The sequence below is a fragment of the Furipterus horrens genome, unplaced genomic scaffold (genome assembly GCF_987537825.1).
Source record: "Furipterus horrens unplaced genomic scaffold, mFurHor1.1.pri manual_scaffold_3, whole genome shotgun sequence".
NCBI classification, from domain to species: domain Eukaryota; kingdom Metazoa; phylum Chordata; class Mammalia; order Chiroptera; family Furipteridae; genus Furipterus; species Furipterus horrens.
Genome location: NW_028327173.1, coordinates 64,621,398 through 64,641,150, shown reverse-complemented (window position 1 = coordinate 64,641,150; position 19,753 = coordinate 64,621,398). Strand labels below are relative to the sequence as shown.

Here is a 19,753-nt window from a genome sequence, read left to right as displayed (position 1 = left end):
TTGTTTTTTGGTAGCTCTGTGCCCCCACTGGTTCTTTTCCTTTCTGCTTCAGTCTATTGTTTTTGTTTTGTGGTTTGCATACCTCTTTCCTCTGTTGCCTCTCTTTTTAAGTTATATGTCTCAGTTTTCGGGTTTTGTGTGTGGTTATCCTTAGGTTTATTTTATAAGTTTCATATATACAGTGGCCCTTTTTCTTTTTAATGTGACTGATCTCCTTTCTCTTTTGCAAATTCAGACCTTTATTTCCTCCCCTTTTATATTTTCATTGTCACAAATTATCCCTTTTTATGCTGTAAGTTTGTTGGTGATCTTACTCGCAGTTTCGTGACCTTTTTTTCTTTGTTTTATGTACAACAGCCCTGAGTATTTCCAGGTCCTCTGGTGATAAATTCCCTCAGTTACTGGATGTTTGAAAGTCTTTATTTCTCTTTATATCTAAAGTATAACTTTGCTGGATATATTATTCTTGGCTGGTAATATCTTTCAGTAGTTTAAATATTTGGTTCCACTCTCTTTGAGCCTATAGAATTTCTATTTAGAAGTCTGACGATAATCTCATGGGCTTTCCTTTATAGGTTACTTTCTTCTTTCTCCAACAGTTTAGTCATGAGTTAACCATAAGAATTCTTCCTTTGTTCGCTCTTTCCATAGATAGGTTTGCGGAGTTCTTGTCAACTATTTTTTTGAATAGGCTCTCCGTTCCTGTCTCCCTTTCTTCTTCTTCTGGTATGCCTATTATTCTTATATTGTTCTTTGTGATGGAGTCAGATAGTTATCATAGAGTTCTTTCATTTTTTTATGCTCAAGTCTCTCTTCTTCCCTCAGCATCATTTCTAGATTTCTATCTTCAGTATCACTAATTCTTTCCTCCATCTGGTCTGCTCTATTTCCTACACATGTTAGTTCAATCTTGATCTTATTGAGTTTTGCATTTCCAAAATTTCTGTTTGGTTCTTTTTTAATATTTTAATCTCGTTGGTAAAATGCTCATTTTGTTTGTTGATTTGTTTTCTGAGCTCATTAAACTGCTTATCTGTTTTCTTGCATCGCATTGATTTTTTTTCAGAACTGCAATCTTTAATTCTCTGTCATTTAAGTCACATACTTCCATGTCTTTAAGTTTATTTTCTGGAAGTCTTTCATTTTCTTTCTGAGCTGCCTCACTATCTTGGTTATTCGTGGTATTTCCCAGACCCCTTCTCTGTCTAGGCATGTATGTATGAATGGCCCTTTTCTAATAGATTGGCACAAAGAATTCTACTGCTTACCAGTAGGTGGCACTGAATCACAATTTTTTAAGGTCAGTTGCACTTGTCTGGCTTTTCAGATTTCTGCAGGGTGGTGGGAAATGCTAGATGGGTGCCTTCCTGTGATCCAGTCGCCCCAGTCCCAGGGGGCCAACCCAACAGAGGAATGCAGTTGGTGAAAGGGCGCCAAACCCCCAAAATCTAGTTCCATCCCCTAGAGCCAGGCGCTGCCATTAGTGTAGCCATGATGCATGGGGGTCAAGGCTTGGGGTAACCCGATCGCCTTCTAAGTAGCTTTGCCCTCCTGGTAACGGTGCCCTCAGGCTCCGCAGAGTATCCTTGCGCCTTACCTCAGGAACAGTCAGAGAGTGTACACTTTGCTTAAGGAAAAAGTGAATCCTTAGTACCAGTTCTTGGGTTTGCAGATAATGTGCTCTGCAGTCCAACCTTAAGTGCAAAGGGAGGCGAGCTCTGGGTCACGGGGGGCCAGGCTCTGTGGCTTTGTTTCACTGTCTGAAATGCCAACCACCAGACAACCATGACCACAGCCGCTGCTCTACTACATCTCTGCCCAAGTCAGTGAACTCAGCAGCAGTTCATGCTGCCCACTCCTGCAGGCATGCCCACCAAATCTCTTTGCTCCCCCTGGTGGAAGGGGATGTCAGCCACAACCGCTTCCACCCCTCTCTGGAATGAGCCCTACCATGAGCTCCAGGCTGTAGGGCTGTGTCCCTGACTCGGCTCGGTGCTTCTCCCTCTCACCTCTCCCGTTCACTCCCACTTGCCACCTTTGGATGTTTCAATGCATCGATCTCTCAGGTGTGGTGTGCATTGAGCAGGGAATCCTTGTTGAATTATAAGCTATAATTCAGATTGTTGAAATTTATAAGCTATAGTTCAGATTGTTGAAACTTCAAGGGAAGAGACTAAGGGGATCTCTTATGCTACCATTTCTCTGATGTCCTCTCCTTTTCTATATATTGTATGTACATTTATTTCACTCTAGTAAACTGTATTATCACTAAGCTTTTATACTGTGCTAAAATATATATAACATAAAATTTTCATTTTAACCTTTTTAAAGTGTGCAATTTAGAGACACGTGGTGCATTTATAATATTGTGCAGCCATCATACACTATTTTGTGTCTGGCTTCTTTCACTTAACATAGTGTTTTCAAATTTTATCTGTGTTGCAGAGTGTATTAATACTTCATTCCTTTTGGGGTTCAGTAATCACCCAACTTTTAAAAAACACTTTATTTAACATTCATAAATATTCTTACAATTGTGGTAAACACATGATTATGCTGTTGGAGAAACAAATGAAATGGATAATGTATATTTTGCTTCCATTTGGCTGTGAACAATTGGAAATTATTTTAAATCCTTCTCATCATTCCTTGTTTTCTTTTCCTCTTGCAGAAACTGAAAATTACAAAAGTCAAGTGTCTTGCTCATTATCATCAAAAAATACTTAACTAGGCATCATTATACATGATACATTTCATGTTTTATGTATAATAAAATATCTGGTCATTCTGCAAGTGTATTTTGGAGTATCTACCATAGACCAGGAACAGAGCTAGGTGCCATGACTATAACATTGGACATTCCAGATATAGCCCCTGTCTCATCAACATCCCATTTGGAAGACATGCAGAACGAGAACATTTAATCAGTATAAAAACAGATACAGTAAATTATAGCTGCCACCTATACATCACATAGGTCAAGATAAATTCATTTAAGCCTTGAGAGTGTGAATAAGCATATTATACTGTCAACAGTCACTTTTAATCGTATGAGCAGAATCACACAGACACCCAAAATTAAGTCAGGCTGAACTTGAAAACCATTAAATAAATTATGTTCTATCTCAAATTCCTTTTTACTTTGGTTTGACAAAGGCCATAGAATTTTTTGCATACAATAAAATAACAAGTAAATCTTCACTTGACCTTCACTCCTTAGCACTGAACATCATCATAGGCAACTCAAACTCAGTATGTCCTATACAGTAGTAGTATCACCCTCCCCAAATCTGATCCTCCTCTTTTTTCTGTCCTCAGGTCAGCAAATGGTACCATCAGACACCCAGATATCCGAACCAGTAAATGAATCCTCCTAGTCTCCTCTCACTCCTCCCTCTTTCTCTTCTCCTCTGTCTTTCTCTCCTCTCCTTTCTCTTTCTCCTATCTCTATTCATTCATCTCTTAAATTTTGTCACTTCTTTTGATTTCTTAAATATCTCTGAAATCCCGCTACTTTGCCCTACTTTAGTTTAGGCTTTCATTATTTTTTGCCTGAATTATTTTAATAGTTTCCTAAGTAGACTTCCTATGCCTAGTTTTAGCCCTCTCAAATCCATTTTTCATTTAACATATTCTGTCAGAAGAATCTTCATTTATTTCTCTATGCTATTCTCTCTGCCAGAATGTCTTCCTTTTACTCAACTGCCTGAAACACTCATCCTTCAAGATTCAGTTTATCATCACCTCCTTTTTAAAATCTTCTCCGAGCTCCCCTCAGCCATGCAACTGCTCCCACCTAATATTATCACGCAAAATTAATCACTTCCCATAACCTTCCTTATATAGCTTTATAGTAATATTTACTTCAATGTATTTAATTTTCACCATACAGAAAGTATAGACATTATCAATATTTATTGGAATGGAAAGGACCAGAAGAATTATAGTGAAACTCCTAGAAAGCAAGTTTGTTTTTCTGAGATTTGTATCCAGACATCTCAAAGCCAAGAGAGACATTGGCTGTTCTGTGTTTATTTTTAAAAGCTCTGTGTAAAACTACAGACAAGAGCGGTGGCAAAGTCATAGCCGAGTTTTGTACTTTGTTCATATGCTCACTCACTTTACCCTGTAACTCCTGCTTTTTACCAGTCACTTCTCTCCTGGGCCCTGTTTGGTAAGTGATCTGTAACAGTCATACCTACTTATACCAAGCTGTCTATTGATTGTTCTGATTCTGTTATTTTCTGACTCTGCTTATGTTTTGCTGATGAGGGTCACGTGTTATAATTGTTTTCTCTCTAGTTATGGCCACGTGCTATAGAAAGCTTTCCAAACTAGTCTTTCTCTCAAGCCACTGTTTACTTCCTTAAACAGGGTTTAGTTCCTTTATCAGGAAGTTGAATCTTAAAACCATAAACATTTGCCTCACAGAATGCAAACAAGAAGGCTTCAATTGATCTTCCTGCGAGAATAAATATTGTTAGCCTATGTGTGCGGTCCCTTCTCCTAGGCCAGAAAAAGGAGATAAGCCTGAAAACTGTCTTTCCTATGTTTGTTTATTTTTCTCTCTAATAAACAGAGAGTAGGAAGAAAAATATCTGAAGTGAAGAGGTCAGTAGGGAAGGGGATAGAAGAGATTACATGCAAAATTCTTCATGCATAACTGTCACCTGAAATGATCCTGGATTGTTGCTAGTTTGTGTTTACACACTTGAAAAGGGAAATGTGGTAGGTCAGCATTCCTTCTTAGGAAAACTAGGATGATGACAGATTGCTGAATGTCAGAGTCATTTGATATTTATAGACAGTGTATACAACAATGACTCCCAGATTTTAACCCCGTACATCTATCCAAAAAACTATGAACTTAGTTTGTAATAATGCGCACCATAGCACACTTATACAGTGGGAATATGTTGAAAAAAGAAATTTGTTCTCAAACTTTTTATTTCTTTATTTGCTATATTGGTTTCCTGAGCCTGCCATAACAAATAACCATCAACTCAGTGGTTTAAAACAGCATAAATTTATTTTCTCACTCTTCCAGACCTGAAATTGGAACTCAGTGTGTCAGCAGGGCAATGCTCCCCCCCTAAACTCTAAGCTAGACTTCTGGCATTCTGGCAATTCCCTGTTTCTGGTGGCTGACAATGTCCCTTGTGGCTACATTAATCCAGTTCTTCCTCTCTCTTCACACAGCCTCTCCTTTGTTGTTTCTCTCTCTCTCTCTCTCTCTCTCTCTCTCTCTCTCTCTCTCTCTCTTTCTCTCTGTTTATAAGGACACTTGTCAGTGGATTTAGGCCCACATGATGAATAATCCAGGATAATCTCCATTTCAGATCCTAATTTAACAGTATCTGCAAAGACCCTTTTTCTAAATGTGATCACATTCACAAATTTTGGAGATTAGGACATGGACATCTTCTGGTTGGCCACCATTCAACCCATTACATTAATCTACATGAAAAAACAAAATATAACCAAAATTTAACACTCTTTTCTCAGTCACATACTATCTAATGACTATTATGGTCTATATTATTTCCAAGAGACAATCATAATCTCTATGATATTTAAATTGAATTTTAAAATATTTTACTGTTTGAAATGATACTACCCTATTTTCTAAGTTACATGTCTGCATATACTCTAATAACACCACCTTTTCTGTTCCTAGGGTCATGTGGGTGTACCAGGACCGAGAGGCACCACTGGACAACAAGGGTCTCCCGTAGGTTCTGAAAGCATTCTTTGTCATTCTGGCATTAAAAAAAAAAAAAAGTTAATATAGCTTATTTGGTCTCTACTTCTTCCGTCATTTCTATTTTGGTTTCTATTAAAGGGTGAGCCAGGTGACCAAGGTGAACAAGGACTAAAAGGAGAGAGAGGATCTGAAGTAAGTGGATACTGCTTAAGGCAATTTGAAATGTATTGTTGCTTGAGAAAGCAGAAGCACAAGGGGTTGCTGATTGTTGTCATTAAATGCTCGTTCATCCTTCCAGAGCAAAGATCACTGAAGGGTTCTAAACAGGGTGTTCGTCAGTAATTGTATTGAAACATGATTATTGATTAATTTATGTGTTTTGGCTGACATCAAAACTTCCCTTTGCCAGCAGCCTACTCTGGCTTTGTGAGAGTTGCCTATGTTTGTTGCTAAGTAACTGTCTCTTCTTAAGATTTCAAGCAAAAATACCACAAGCCTTAAAACCTGCATTGCAGAGTGAAAACACATCAGTCACAGCTACTTAGTTGTTGTAGTAGGGAAGGGGCAGATGAAGTTTGTGTGACAGGGACTCACAATTGGCTTAACATATTTTTCCATGTGACAAATCAATTATTTATTATCAAGCAAAGAAAAAATCTGCTGGTTTATTGAATTTAGCCATCTCTTTCTTTGTGCACTGATCATTGTTGCCTCAACCGTGTGTAACAACTGGCTTTATCACTTGTACCGTTAGTTAATCGCTGCCCTGCGTTTCATGGCATTCTCATTTTAACTTAACTTCTTAGAAAAGGTACTGTATTTTAACAACTAATTATGGGAGAACAGAAAAAATGTAATGAATTTGAGACCATGTTTCTCCTAATTTTTTAAGCAGCCTTCATCCATACTTGTGTTTCCCACTGTGGGAATAATAGTAAAATTGGGTTGAATCTGATATGACACAGGTGTTCGCTCACCTGGAAACTATGACATCTACCTAGTAACTCCCAGTCAGGTTCCTTAATAAATAAGAACAAATAAATAACAAATAAAAATATCCCACTGAAGGCAAGTCTTAACAAGAAAAAAAGCAGAGAAAGAAGGCATTTGTCTCAATCACTTAAAAATTTTAATACCACAACAGCCCTGGCTGCTGTGGCTCAGTGGATTGAGCGTCGGCCTACGAGCCAAGTGTCATTAGTTCAATTCCCAGTCAGGGCACATTACTAGGTTGCACATCTGGTCCCCAGTTGGGGGCGCGAGTGAGAGGCAACCTCACAGTGATGTTTCTCTCCCCCTCTTTCTCCTTTCCCCTCTCTCTAAAAATAAAATAAATAAACAAATAGGTAAATTATTTTAAAAAAAATTTTAATACCACAAATGGGAAATGTTGTGGAAAAGGCTGTGAACCTAGAAAAATGTTATTGCTTTCCCAGGACTTTCTTATATTTGCATTAGGTGCCTAAGCGTGTAAACGCTTTGCCAAGGTTTGATTTTAAAATCACTAATCTTTTATAATTAGTACTTTTATAGTCTTGATATTTTCTTTTTTCTTTTAGACATATCTCAGGAAGAAGTAATTTTTTTAAATGTTTTTAAAGAAGTAATTTTTGATGTTTAGTAGTATCTGTTGAAAATATGCCAATGAAAATCAAATATTCTTACTAGACAACTGCACATCCAGCCTACATGGTCAGCTCTTCCTGGATAGCAAAGCTGAAGGGTACTGAGGAGCCATGGTTTAAATTCTATGTAATCCAGGGGAACTCGTTGTTTCCTACTTAGGACAATGCTTGCATGCAGTCCAAGGTTACATCAGAAGGCCTCTTAGAATTTAAAATAGTAATCATTGTTACAAGAATAATCATTGACTATGTATTATTTAGGGACACCATCATTGACCAAGTGCATCCTGCCCAATTACTGTCATCGTTGTTTTGAAAACCTTTAATTTTTTTTTAGATATGGAAATAGCCTTTTTAAATCATGTGGACAATCCACTCATTTTTCAGATGAAGAAATTTAAGTCCAGAGAGATTTTGAGTTGCCCAATATCACAGAATTAGTTACGAGTAGAACCAACCACTAGAAACTTTATTTCCTAACTCCTATTATTATTGAAGCCTTTAAAACCTTTTATAAGTTAAGTAATATATGATAAATTTTATTTAACTAACTAATTCATTCCTTGGGCTTTCAGACATGAGACTGTCAACAACTATCAAGAAAAAGTTAAAGCAAGTTGAAACCAATTACAGAACCACTACATATTTTTAAACTTCTGTAATGCAAATGTAGTGAACTGTCTTATAATGTCTTTCAAAGACTTAAATTCAAGCCAAAATCTTATTTTCCTCCTAAACCATAATTCCAGATTTTAGTGAATTGAAATATCTTATTTTCCTCCTAAACCAAAATTCCAGATTTTTTTAGTGAATTGAAATTTCTTAGGAGAGAGAGAGAGAGAGAAAGAACACAAGGCCTGGCCAGTGTGGCTCAGTTGGTTGGGCCTTGTCTTGCAAACTGAGAGATCACCAGTTCAATTCCCAGTCAGGCACATGCCCAGGTTGTGGGCTGTACCCTGTCCCAGGGTCCCAGATCAGGGCACTTGCAAAGGGCAACCAATTGATGTTTCTTTCTCTCATAGCTATTTCTCTCCCTCTCTATCTCCCTACCTTCCTCTCTTTCTAAAATAAAATTAAGAAAAAGATATTTTAATTAAACCTTGCCTAACTTACTAAATTTGTGTTGGCATTTTAAAGCTACCCTCTAATGAAGTTAGAACTAGCAAAGTATCAACATAACCATTCAGCTTCATTTAAATTAAAAAAAACAACAACTAGTGTTTGGACTCTAGTAGAACATTTAAATGTTTGCAACCCAAAGACGCGGACTACCTACTCTAGTAGTCTATGAATTAGTACAATCCCAAAGAACAGAAAGGTGTTTTAAATGGATCTGATTTCAAATGGACCATTCTGTTTTTCAAAGCTAGCCAGAAAGAAAAGGAAGCACCATTTTTCACACACTCTGAAGACTACATATAAAATTATTTGCCTTTCCATTACAAAAACAGAAAAGTCTGTTGATTTATGAGGTATTTATATTTAAATAAAATAATACAAATAAGTTTGAAAGTAACGTTGAATACTTGTAGCTTTATTATATTTGAATTCTGGGGGCTGAAGAGTGACTTTTTTTCCTTTCAATGATAACAACTCAATTTATCATCTACTAACATCTTATATGAGAACATATTTTCATTGTCTTGGCCCAATCTGTAATTTCTTACAGAACAGACCACCCCTGTAGAGGATTAATGTTTAGTACAGGTTTGCTCTTAATTTAGTTGTAAGTCTAACCAGCAAGTCCAACCTTGAGATTTTTTTTAAATGCACAAATTCAATGTTTCTTCAAAATGCCAACAAATTCATTTTGTTGATTTTTATATATTTAAAACCATTGTAAAACTGTTTTTTCTAGCTGACCTAGTTCCATTTAGCTAGAGTGGCAATAATTGTAATAAGGAACTCTTTCTTAAATTGAACATATAAAAAGAACAAAGACTAGAGTTTTGTTATTTGTTAAACACTTTTTGTGTTCAATTGAAATATTTTGCCACAGCTTTCCTATCCCAAGTAGGAAAATACAATTTATAAATAATTTCGTAGTCATACTTCTACTTTAGTATTATTCTATTGGAAGATGCTTCCTATTGATCATCCAGGTCTGAATAACATTGTAGTTTTCATGATGATAGACCCCTATATGTATATTTTTGTTAACAATATTTAACTCTTCTGAAATGATCCCCAATGTAATGGTGATACCAAAATGTAATCAACTTGTGATGGTATGTGAATCTCTTTGATTTATTCTGTTTAAATGTTTGAAATAAAACACTCACATGTGTAGCATATCTGAACCTTAAGCCATATATACTTAGGTATACTAAAAGTATAACTTTGTTTATGTTCTTTATAATAGAACTTAACATTTGTCCTGAATGCCTGTCCTACCTGATGGTAGTAACCTAATTGGTGGAAACCCAGTCAACTGACAGCCTTTAACTTCATCCATTCAAGTATTCTATGTTTGATTTAGAGTTTCCCCCCATTTGCTCTCTTGTCAAGTTTTCAAGTGGCAGTGGTGGGTAAGAGGAATGGGAGGTGAGTTTGGTCTCCAGTCATCATTAATTTATGCTAGAATCCACTGAAATTCACATCATTATTTTGTTCCCCAGTTGCCAATGTCTCACCATGTTAGCATCTACCTTGGCCTTCCTGGCCAAGTCTTTGATCCACATTAGCACATACACCTATTTTCTCATCTTGGGTGCAAACTCTCCTTAGATAGGCCTCTAAGGAGTGTATACTTCTGTTCTTGGCAACATGAAAATAACATTCTGCTGCTCCCCACGCCATGTGGGTGTCTGCGGACTCAGACTCTCAAATCCATTGGTCTAGACCTCTCATGCAGAAATTTCTACTTGGTGCAGTTTATGTGGACTTCTCCATGAGGACACTAGTCTCTCCAGCCATCATCTCTGTGCCCAAATCCCCAAACTTATCTGGAGTTATAATTGTTTTTGAACTACCCTAAGTCTTAAAGGAAAGAGTGGGGTAAAGGGTTCTTCTCAGAGATGTACCTGTCAGTATTGAACAGTCATGCTTCTCTTCTGCTTCTCTTCCTTTCTTTCTCCAACTTGAAGATCTTTATATTCCCTTAGATAGGAAAAATTCTCTCTTACATTAATATAATTCTTCTAAATCTTTTCTTTATGGCAGCAATTTTATGACTGCAATCCTTTATAACTTTGGTTTTTAATACTCAAAGATAGACTTTTAACATTTAAAAGTCAGGCTTTTGCATTTAAAAATATATTATTCTCAAACTATTCGCACCATGACTTTCAGAGGACTATTCTGAAATTTATAGCTGGGGAAAAGTCTATTTTGAAAATTAGAAATCTAAAACAGATCTTTCGCTTTGCATAAAAAGAAACAATGTGAAGGAAAAACATACTAGTTTATTATATTTGAATATATCATGCCTTATATACTACTTAATTAGTGCTATTTAAGATAAATCAGAATTTTTTCAATATTTAAAAGTCTTTACTTCTTTATTGTGCTCTGAAAAATATATATTATCATATATATTATGGGGATGATATGTTGCAGAAACTTGAACTAATAAACATGGTCACTAACTATCACTTTTTTTTATTTTTTTGGTTTTCTTACCCTTAGAAAGACTTTACATCACTGACTTTTTAAGACAAGAATAATAGTTTTCAAAGTTTAAAGTAGAACCCTTGATCCATATATCTCCCTGTTATCAAATTCTAACAAAGTTGGATTTTTATCTCTTATAAGGTGTCCTTTTTCTCTATGACTAGATATACTATTTCTTCTTAAAATAATTTCATTTTCAGAAGATGTAATATCTTATGAAATTATTTTGTTATTGCTGTCAAACTGAATCTTTGGCACAATTTATCTTCTGATTTGAAAAACTTAACATCCTATTTTGGTGGACTATCCTGTTTGTGATAAATGTTGATCACTTCTGAGACATGTGTGTGGTAATGATCATACGCTTTTTTTAAAATTTGTTAACTAGTCACTCTTTCCACATTTTTATTTTTAAAATAATTTTAGGATATCATCAGAATAATGACATGATTTGTAAGGGTAAAATTTCTAACTATCCTGGGAGACCAGTTGCTGCTGAAGCAATTATGACTTAAAACATCTCACACATGGAAAAACAAATAGTTCCGTGGGAAATAAATATCTTTTCTTTGATTCACAAGTATGTTCTTTGCTACCCTTCCAAATAGCACATTTTAGGCTTATTGGGTCATGTCTGTTACTACCCTGCAAGTGCCTTGTGATCAGGGACTTCGACTTTGCATTTATATTCCCGACACATAACAAAGTCCCTGATGCAAAATGCTCAATAAATGTTTACTAAATTAATTAAGTACTTAACCACTTTCAATAGGGAGGCAAAGGCCCTTCCTGGGAAATGGGGGCATTTGATAAATAATCTATTCAGTTTTCTTTTAGAACTCTGATTTAAAATCTTAAACCACAAATTTGGAGCTAGATGGAAATTCATAGATTATCTTGTCAAATTCTCCCAGATGGAAAATGACTCCCAGGAACTTTAAATGGCAGTCCCAATGATATCCAACTAGTTAGTGGGAGTACTTGCTATAGTGTAGCATCCAGGTCTCAGGGTTCTTTCCTACGCCTTCAGTTTAACTTATTATCAATTGACTACTGTAATTTACATTTTTAGGGTCCTAAGGGGAAAAAAGGAGCTCCTGGTCCTTCTGGGAAACCTGGGATTCCTGTAAGTAACAATTTTTTGCATCTTACTTGCCTTTCTTAATAGAATTGGCTACTTTAGCAAGCAGAAAAGTTTGGGGCCAATTATGACAAGTGTTGGATAAATCAGATCTTCAAAAAAAAATTGTAAACCCATGCTGGAACACAGAGGAAACAAAATATGAGCATTAGCTCAAACCAAGCTTGCTGTTTAAATGTAAGTCTCTGTAATTGAAGGAGGTCATTTTTCCAGTGTTAAGGAGCCCTCTCTGTGGACCCATGGTATGTGGACCCATGGTACTCTCTGATGGTGAACCTAAAAAACAGGGAACTTGGACTCATGACTAAGTGATTGGTGACAAAAGTCAGAGATCTTCAGGCATGAAGAGAAAGACATGAGATGGATTTTAATTGAAGAATTCAACCTTTCTAAGACCCCTTTTCTAAGGGTCTTAGAAAAAAATTTTAAACTCTTTCATCACAGAACAAAGGTTAATTTTATCTTAGCCATCGGTTTCATCCTCTGACCAATAAGTATGTGCTGACTGGCTTATTAGCAAATATTTTCTGCCGGTCTTTCTAGCCACAGGCTGGATACCTGTTTGCATGTGGCCTGTGTCGGTTCAAAAAAGTAGAGAAAATAAATATAAATTGTAGCACATTCAGATCAGAGATTCATACAGATAAAATCCAGTTTCCCAAGAGTAGAACCAAGTTGTTCAGACCTTTACTCAGTCATGCTATTACCTAATTCAAAGTGGCAACAAAAAGAGCCATAATTTGTTTCTTTGGAAAATAATAAAATATGAGGTTTTGTAGATGGTTAATGGCAGCTTGTATCTTAAGCTGACAAGTGCATATAGCTGATCTTTTCTCTACACATGCAGAAAGCACGGGCTGGCACAGTGAGAACGATCAGAGAATGACAGTGAAGTTGAAAAGGACAGACAGTAAGCTGCTTATTAGCTTGGCATTTTTGTTCAGGGAACTTTTAACGACAGTGACCTGATCTGTTGAATCCAAATAGAAAACCATTAAGGAGTCCAAGGAACAGGAAACTTTATCCTGGGACAGAGTATTAAAAATATAAACATCCTCTCCCTCATAAATATAAATGTATTTGTTTTTTAACCATCTGTACAGTATCTCTCTATAATACAAGTAATTTTTAATTACCAAGGGACTTCCAGGCCTACCTGGGCCAAAGGGCCTGCAAGGATACCATGGAACAGATGGCATTTCAGGAAACCCTGGAAAAGTTGGGCTACCAGGAAAACAGGGACTTCCTGTGAGTAGATTAAATATTTATTTGCTTTTTATTTTTTATGAATAGTGTCTCCTTGCTAGACCATAGATATTCTGGCTGTCTTCCTAAGCTTTGACATTTGCTCAAATTAAGCCCATCATTTCTTTAACAGTTATTTTGGAATTGTGTTTATGATTTCCAGAGAATGTCAATAGGTACATTCACTTAGATATTTTGTATCTAATAATGCATATTTTAAATTTATGCCATTTTACACATATAAAATATTATAAGTAAAAACCATAAAGAAGAGTTTTAGGGGCTACGCAACCTGGCTATGTTTTGAGTTCATCTAAAACCACCTTTGGAACATTTGAGCCTTGGCAGTACCTCAAGGCATGTTCTGCCAAAAATTATTTTTCCTTTACTTTAACAGCCTCAGTATTTTACTTTACAAAAATTGTATGAATATTTTTTTCTCTATTTATCTGGTGGTGATGCAATAATACAGATTCTCTTTTATTTTTCTATAAAACTCCTATCTTATTTTATCAGAAATTTAAAATTTTTATTTTATCTTTATTTAGCTATTTCTCCTTTCCTTCCCTCATGTGTCATCATAATCATGATAGTTTTGTTTCCCATGTTATTTTTCACTCAAAATAGAATAATTAATCACATATTTTCAAGAACCCAGTAAAACTTACTTTTTTAACTTCCCATTATTTGTATATGATTATCTGTTTTTTTCTTCTTACATAATAAATTAACCCTAGTTGTTTATCGAATGTAGCATGATGCTGTACCTAAAGCCAAACCCAAATTAATATTCTTCATTCACTATGATGAGTTATCTCATTTCTTATTTTTTAAAAACTATGAAACTATGATGTAACAAACAATTATTTTAGAGGTAAATATCTGCCCAGATTCTATCTGAAAAGGTGAATGTTATTAAAGAGTTTATTTGTTTTAGAGGGAATATGTCAAAACATAAGAGCATTAGGTTAAAGCCTAGAAAAATTTGACAGGTTAATGTTTTCTAATTAAAATAGATATCTTATAGACTTATGCCATTAACAACAGTCTGGTTAAAAGAGGACTTTCATTTGAGATCTCAGTTTTAAAAGTAGCTCAAATCAAAACAAAACAAATGAAAAACTAGTAAGTAAATTTAGGAAGGTTTCAGGCTGCAGGATGAATAAACAAATCTGAATTGTATTTCTATAAACTAACAATATATACTAATAATAAACAATCAGAAAGTGACATTTAAAAAGAAGTTCTTACAATAACCTCAAAAATGGGCTAATCTGACACCCCACCCCAAATGTGCAAACCTATATTCTGAAAACTGTAAAACATTACAGACAGAAAATAAAGACCTGAGTAAGTAGTATATATTCTATGTCAATGGATCAGAAAACTGAATACTATTAAGATGTCAGCTATCCTATACGTTGGTAGCATCTTAAAACATTAAACATATGTTTACCGTGTGACCCAGCCATTTAACTCCTAGCCAAGAGAAATGAAAACTATGTCCACACAAAAACTTACACATAAATATTCATAGTGACTTTCTTTGTAATAGTCCCAAACAGGAAGCAACCCAAATGTCCATCAAAAGATGAATCACTAAACAAATTGTGGTACATATGTACAATGAAATACTAGTCTGCAATAAAAAGAATGAACTATCTATATATGCAAGATTCAATCTCAAAATAGATATGCTGAGTCTTAATAAAAGCAGACAAAAATATGGCACATACTGTATGATTCTATGTTCATAAATTCTAGAAATGTAAAGTAATCTGTAGTCACAAAAAGCAAATTAGTAGTTTCTTGGAGATGGGAGTGCATGTTGGGAGGCATTGGAAGGATGGCTTACGAAGGGACAGGAAACATTTTTGTAGGGGGTGGGTGTGTTCTCTTCCTTGTGATAATGATTTCACAGGTGTATTCTTTATGCCAATTTACTTTATGTCAATAATTTATAATTACATAAAGTGGTATTATATGAGGGAGGAGGGGGGAGAGATGACACTAAGTAAGAGTTAGTAAATTAGGAATAATAATTATGTTGGGGAGCAGGAAAGAAACATTCTAGGTAGAGACAAAAGCATAAAAGCTAGAAAGAACATGTATTTTTGAAGAACCATAACAAGACCAGTTGGGGGCTAAAGTTTAGCAAGCAAGGTGTAGAGCGATAGAGTTTGATTCTGTTCACGTATACAAGGGACACATCATGGTGGGTACTGAAAGACATATTGAGGGTAGTGAGCATTATTTAAAGATAGTTAGAACCCATTGAAATTTAAGCTTAGGAGGGACTTTATTGAGTTTTACATTTTTAAAGGATGCCCTGTGGCTCCAGTATGGAAAAAGGGCTGGAAGGTGGAAAGATTAGTTGCAGGATATTCATGGCTTAAACTAGACTGGTGAAGTATAAATGGAAAGAAGTGGATGAATTTAGGTGGTATTTAGGAGGTAGCTTTAATAGGACTTGATATTTGATTATGGAAGGTGAGGGAGGGAAAGAGGCATCAAGGATAACTTTCATATTTCTAACTTACACAAGTTTCTAACTCAGTGCCCCATAGGCCCATCACTAAAAAGAAAGGAGGCTTGAATTTTATGAGTAAGTTTCTGACATCCTAGTGATAAGTCAGTAGATAGTCTAGATGTGAGCTCAGAGAGGAAGTCAAATATTCATTTGAGAGTCAACAACATATAAAAATGCACTAATCAGAGTCCTGTTAGGAAGCAGATGGAATACATACTCAACTGGAATTTTGAAGAGACTATTTAGAGAAATGCAGAAATGGTAAAGACAGCCAATAAAGAATGTTGGGGAACATAGAGACTACCAATAGTAGGAAATGGTTACCACCCTTAGCCCTGAAAGGTTAAAGAAAAGAAATAATGTCAAGTCGAGAGTCAAGTTGAGATATAGAGTTGTTGGAAAAGGACAGAGTACCAAAGCTGGAAGGAAATGGGAGAAATAAACATATTGCCTCTCTCTTCTCACACGTTTCTGTAGCCTAGTGGTGCATCCCATTGGCCAACTCCAACTGGACAAGAGAAGCCAGGTGATATGGTCCATGAAGGTCAGATTCCCAAAACAAATGGCAAGATAGAGAAGGGGCAGTGAATGAATTTGGGGAGCAAATGAAAAAAACAAACATAAATATGAAGTATGTACACAATAGAAAGAAGGTCTGGGATCAAGCTGTGAGGTAATCTATCATTTAGAAGTCAGGTAAAGGAAGAAGATGAGAGTTCAACAGAAACTGAGATGGAATGATCATAATAGGAGAAAAAGAAGGTAATGTAATGAAAACTTAAGAAAGAAAAAGTCATCAAGTATATCTAATAATCCTGAGAGGGTGCATTGGACATTTGTTTATTAACTGTGTTTTTGTTGTTTGGGCTACTCAACATCTTAAGCCCATTTTTATGTTTAGAAATGTGTATGTTTGCTCTCTCTCTCTCTCTCTCTCTCTCTATCTCTCTCTCTCTCTCTCTCTCTCTCTCTCTCTCTCTCTCTCTCTCTCTCTCTCTCTCTCTCTCTCTCTCTCTCTCTCTCTCTATTTTAGTCTTTGTAAGAGACTAGCTTCTACTACAGAGGTCAAAAATTTCCAACTCTTACCTTTCAGTCCCTCCGTGAAACACGGACTTAGGCCCATGACCTAAGCCTAACCAATCAGTTATATTCACCTGGGCCCTTACTGGGAAAGCTGGTGATGCACAGAAGCAATAACATCAGTAGCCCTCAGTTTCCAGGGCTGATGCACACCTCAGTGTCTAAATTTGGACTGCCTCACTTCCCTTTAATTCTACTTGTTTTTCAAACCTGCTTTTCCAGGTTTATCAGTAATTATATGAGCTACTCATTGTCTTTTTAATAAGTGTCTGCTTAAATTACCCAGGGTTGGTTTCTGGTGTTTGCAAGTAAGGACCCTGCCAAATACAGAAAGCTAGTAAGATGAAATTCTAAGCATTTTACTTTCTTATGTGGAGGTCATTGGTAACTTAGCAAATAACCATTTGACTTGATGAGTGAGGGCAGAAACAGGATTGGAATGCCTGAGGAAAAAGAGGAGAGAACAAGAAATTCAGACAATTCAGTGGAGAAATTTGGCTCTGAAGGAGAAAGTAGGGCAATAACTGGAGAAGAAACTGATATTCAGGTAGAAAGTATTTTTAAATGAAAGAATGTTGGTCCTATTTAAATGCTAGAAGGACCTAGTAGAGATGGAAAGACTGAAGACATAATCAAGGGAAAGGAGAATCTGAGTATATGAGTTGGTAGAACAACAAAAGCTACCTAGTCTAGCTCCAGTTCCTAAGTTCTTCTCCTTCTAGTTGGGAGTCATTTTTAAAAAACAAATTCTGAACCACATGTCCCTTTACATATGACTAGTATTAAAAACTTATTGAATTTTGTGATGAAAGAAATTGGAACAAATTACAATAATGTTGACTAACTCTCAGGATCATGAAGTTGAATGGTGTCTGGTATTGCAATTAGTATGCAATGATTTGTCCAATCATAAATCATCATCTCTTATTTTTTAGCTTTTTATAAGAAAAGTTAGAACAATTTTATATGTATAATTAGGATAACAAGATGTCATTAAGTATCGAAGTGTTTTATATTCATCAAAATAAAAACAAAATAACTTTTCCTTAAGCAATTCCCCTTTTAACCACAAGGTTTACTTTGGTATTTATGAATACAGAAATATTTTCTACCAATGTCTCTGCTCCCTGTAGACTATTTGCTGTGAAAGTAGAATGATAATGTCTGCTCAATGAAATCAGGTAGCAGTTGCTAAACTGGACATTAGGGAATGTGATTTTAAAGATGATTACTTCTAAAACCTATGTTAACTGAAAAACTACTTCAGAGAGTAATATAGTCTCTAAATACTAGCAAATTCCCTGGAATATTTTCAACAAAGGCTAAGGACATCGTTCCTGTGGTCTATTTTTTTTTTTTTTTTTTAATCATGGCATGGCGGTGTCTTTTGGCTTACCTTTAAAGACTGCTAGATTTTTCCACTGAGAAAAATATTTATTCTGGAATTTCTAGCATTATGCAACTGCCTGATTTTTCTAAACAATGTTCTTTATTTCTTTTTGTCCTTTGGTTTGTTTGTGTTTTGGGTTTTTTGGTTTTTGGTTTTTTTTTTCAATGTAGCCAAGGAGTTAAAGATTTCCTGGCATATTCACTACAGTCTCAATGGTTTTTTTCAAGGTCACATGACTATAACTGAAGGATAGTTTGGGGGAAGTTCACAGTTGCCTGTGTTAATTTCCTTCCATACAAATGAGTGCTTTTAGACTCGTGAGTTTAGCACATCTGTGGTAAATAAGTCTACATGCTGTTTTCATTGAGTTGGATTTCTGCACAAGCATAGTACCTCAGTCATTTATGAAAAAGGAAAACAACTTTTCTCTGCAAAGATCATAAATCCATTTGTCCTCAAAATGAAGCTAACCAGTCTTTTTATTTTTCATTGCTGCAACTAATAAAATTGCTTATTGAGAAGGAGGGGAAGAAAAAAGACTAACAACTTGGTTTAGGGCAAATCAAGGCCTTTCAATCTTGACTTTGCAGTTTGTCAGGTGAACATGGGCTTAAGTGTTGCCCCAAATGATATGCTTGTCCTAAAAAGAACATTGAAAGTTTTGAGTTTTCCACTTGTGGACTGTGACCAATATAAGGAAAAATGCACTTCATCAGCCCACTCATAACCCTAGAGAATAGAGGAGCAGGACCACCGTGGGAGGTGCTATTAGAAACACAGACCAGCCCTGCCCCCTGTCTTAGATGCGTGTTCTCTAGTCCATGAGCTAGTTACACTGAAGAGACTTCTGTCTCTAAGAAGATACATTATTTCTTCCCAGTATCTTGAAGAAACATACCTGCCTTGACCAGGTCTACTTTCAGCACATCCTGTTAGCTCTTGATCACTAAGAGACTGATTATGTAGCTATGGCTTATCCTCATTACTACTTTCTCCCTCTTCTCCACCTGCTGTTTATTTTGGCCCATTTTCTGCTCATTAGGAACTCTTCCAGAGCAGATGAAACTCAGTCTATTTGGCTGCTTCTCAACAACAAAATGAAAGATTTTGTAAAGGATTAACTTTCCTGCTTGAATCTTCAATGACTCCCACCCAATCCAATCTAGTTCATACCCTTTGTGGAATGTTGTTCCTTCACGATCTGGACTATGTTTATGTATCCAGTGTTATATTCTGCCTTTCTCCTCACATGTGCATTTCAGTGATAATAACAGCAAACAGTTTTAAATGCTTATTATGGAGCAGGCAGTATTCCAGGTGTTGAACATGTATGAAGTTATTTAATCCTCACATACATACATAATATGTATGTTTACCATGAAGTAGGTAAACCTGTTATCTCCAGTTTATAGAAAGGAAGTTGGGA

General features: G+C 35.8%; 1 protein-coding gene across 1 annotated transcript in view; it reads left to right on the top strand.

The window, feature by feature from the left end:
• COL24A1 (collagen type XXIV alpha 1 chain) overlaps window positions 1-19,753 on the top strand; it is a 295,110-nt gene that overhangs the window by 231,402 nt on the left and 43,955 nt on the right. The window contains exons 43-46 of the mRNA XM_090268285.1: window positions 5,678-5,731; window positions 5,843-5,896; window positions 12,014-12,067; window positions 13,223-13,330. Coding sequence (XP_090124411.1) covers window positions 5,678-5,731; window positions 5,843-5,896; window positions 12,014-12,067; window positions 13,223-13,330 — 270 coding nt within the window. The remainder of the gene's footprint in view (window positions 1-5,677; window positions 5,732-5,842; window positions 5,897-12,013; window positions 12,068-13,222; window positions 13,331-19,753) is intronic.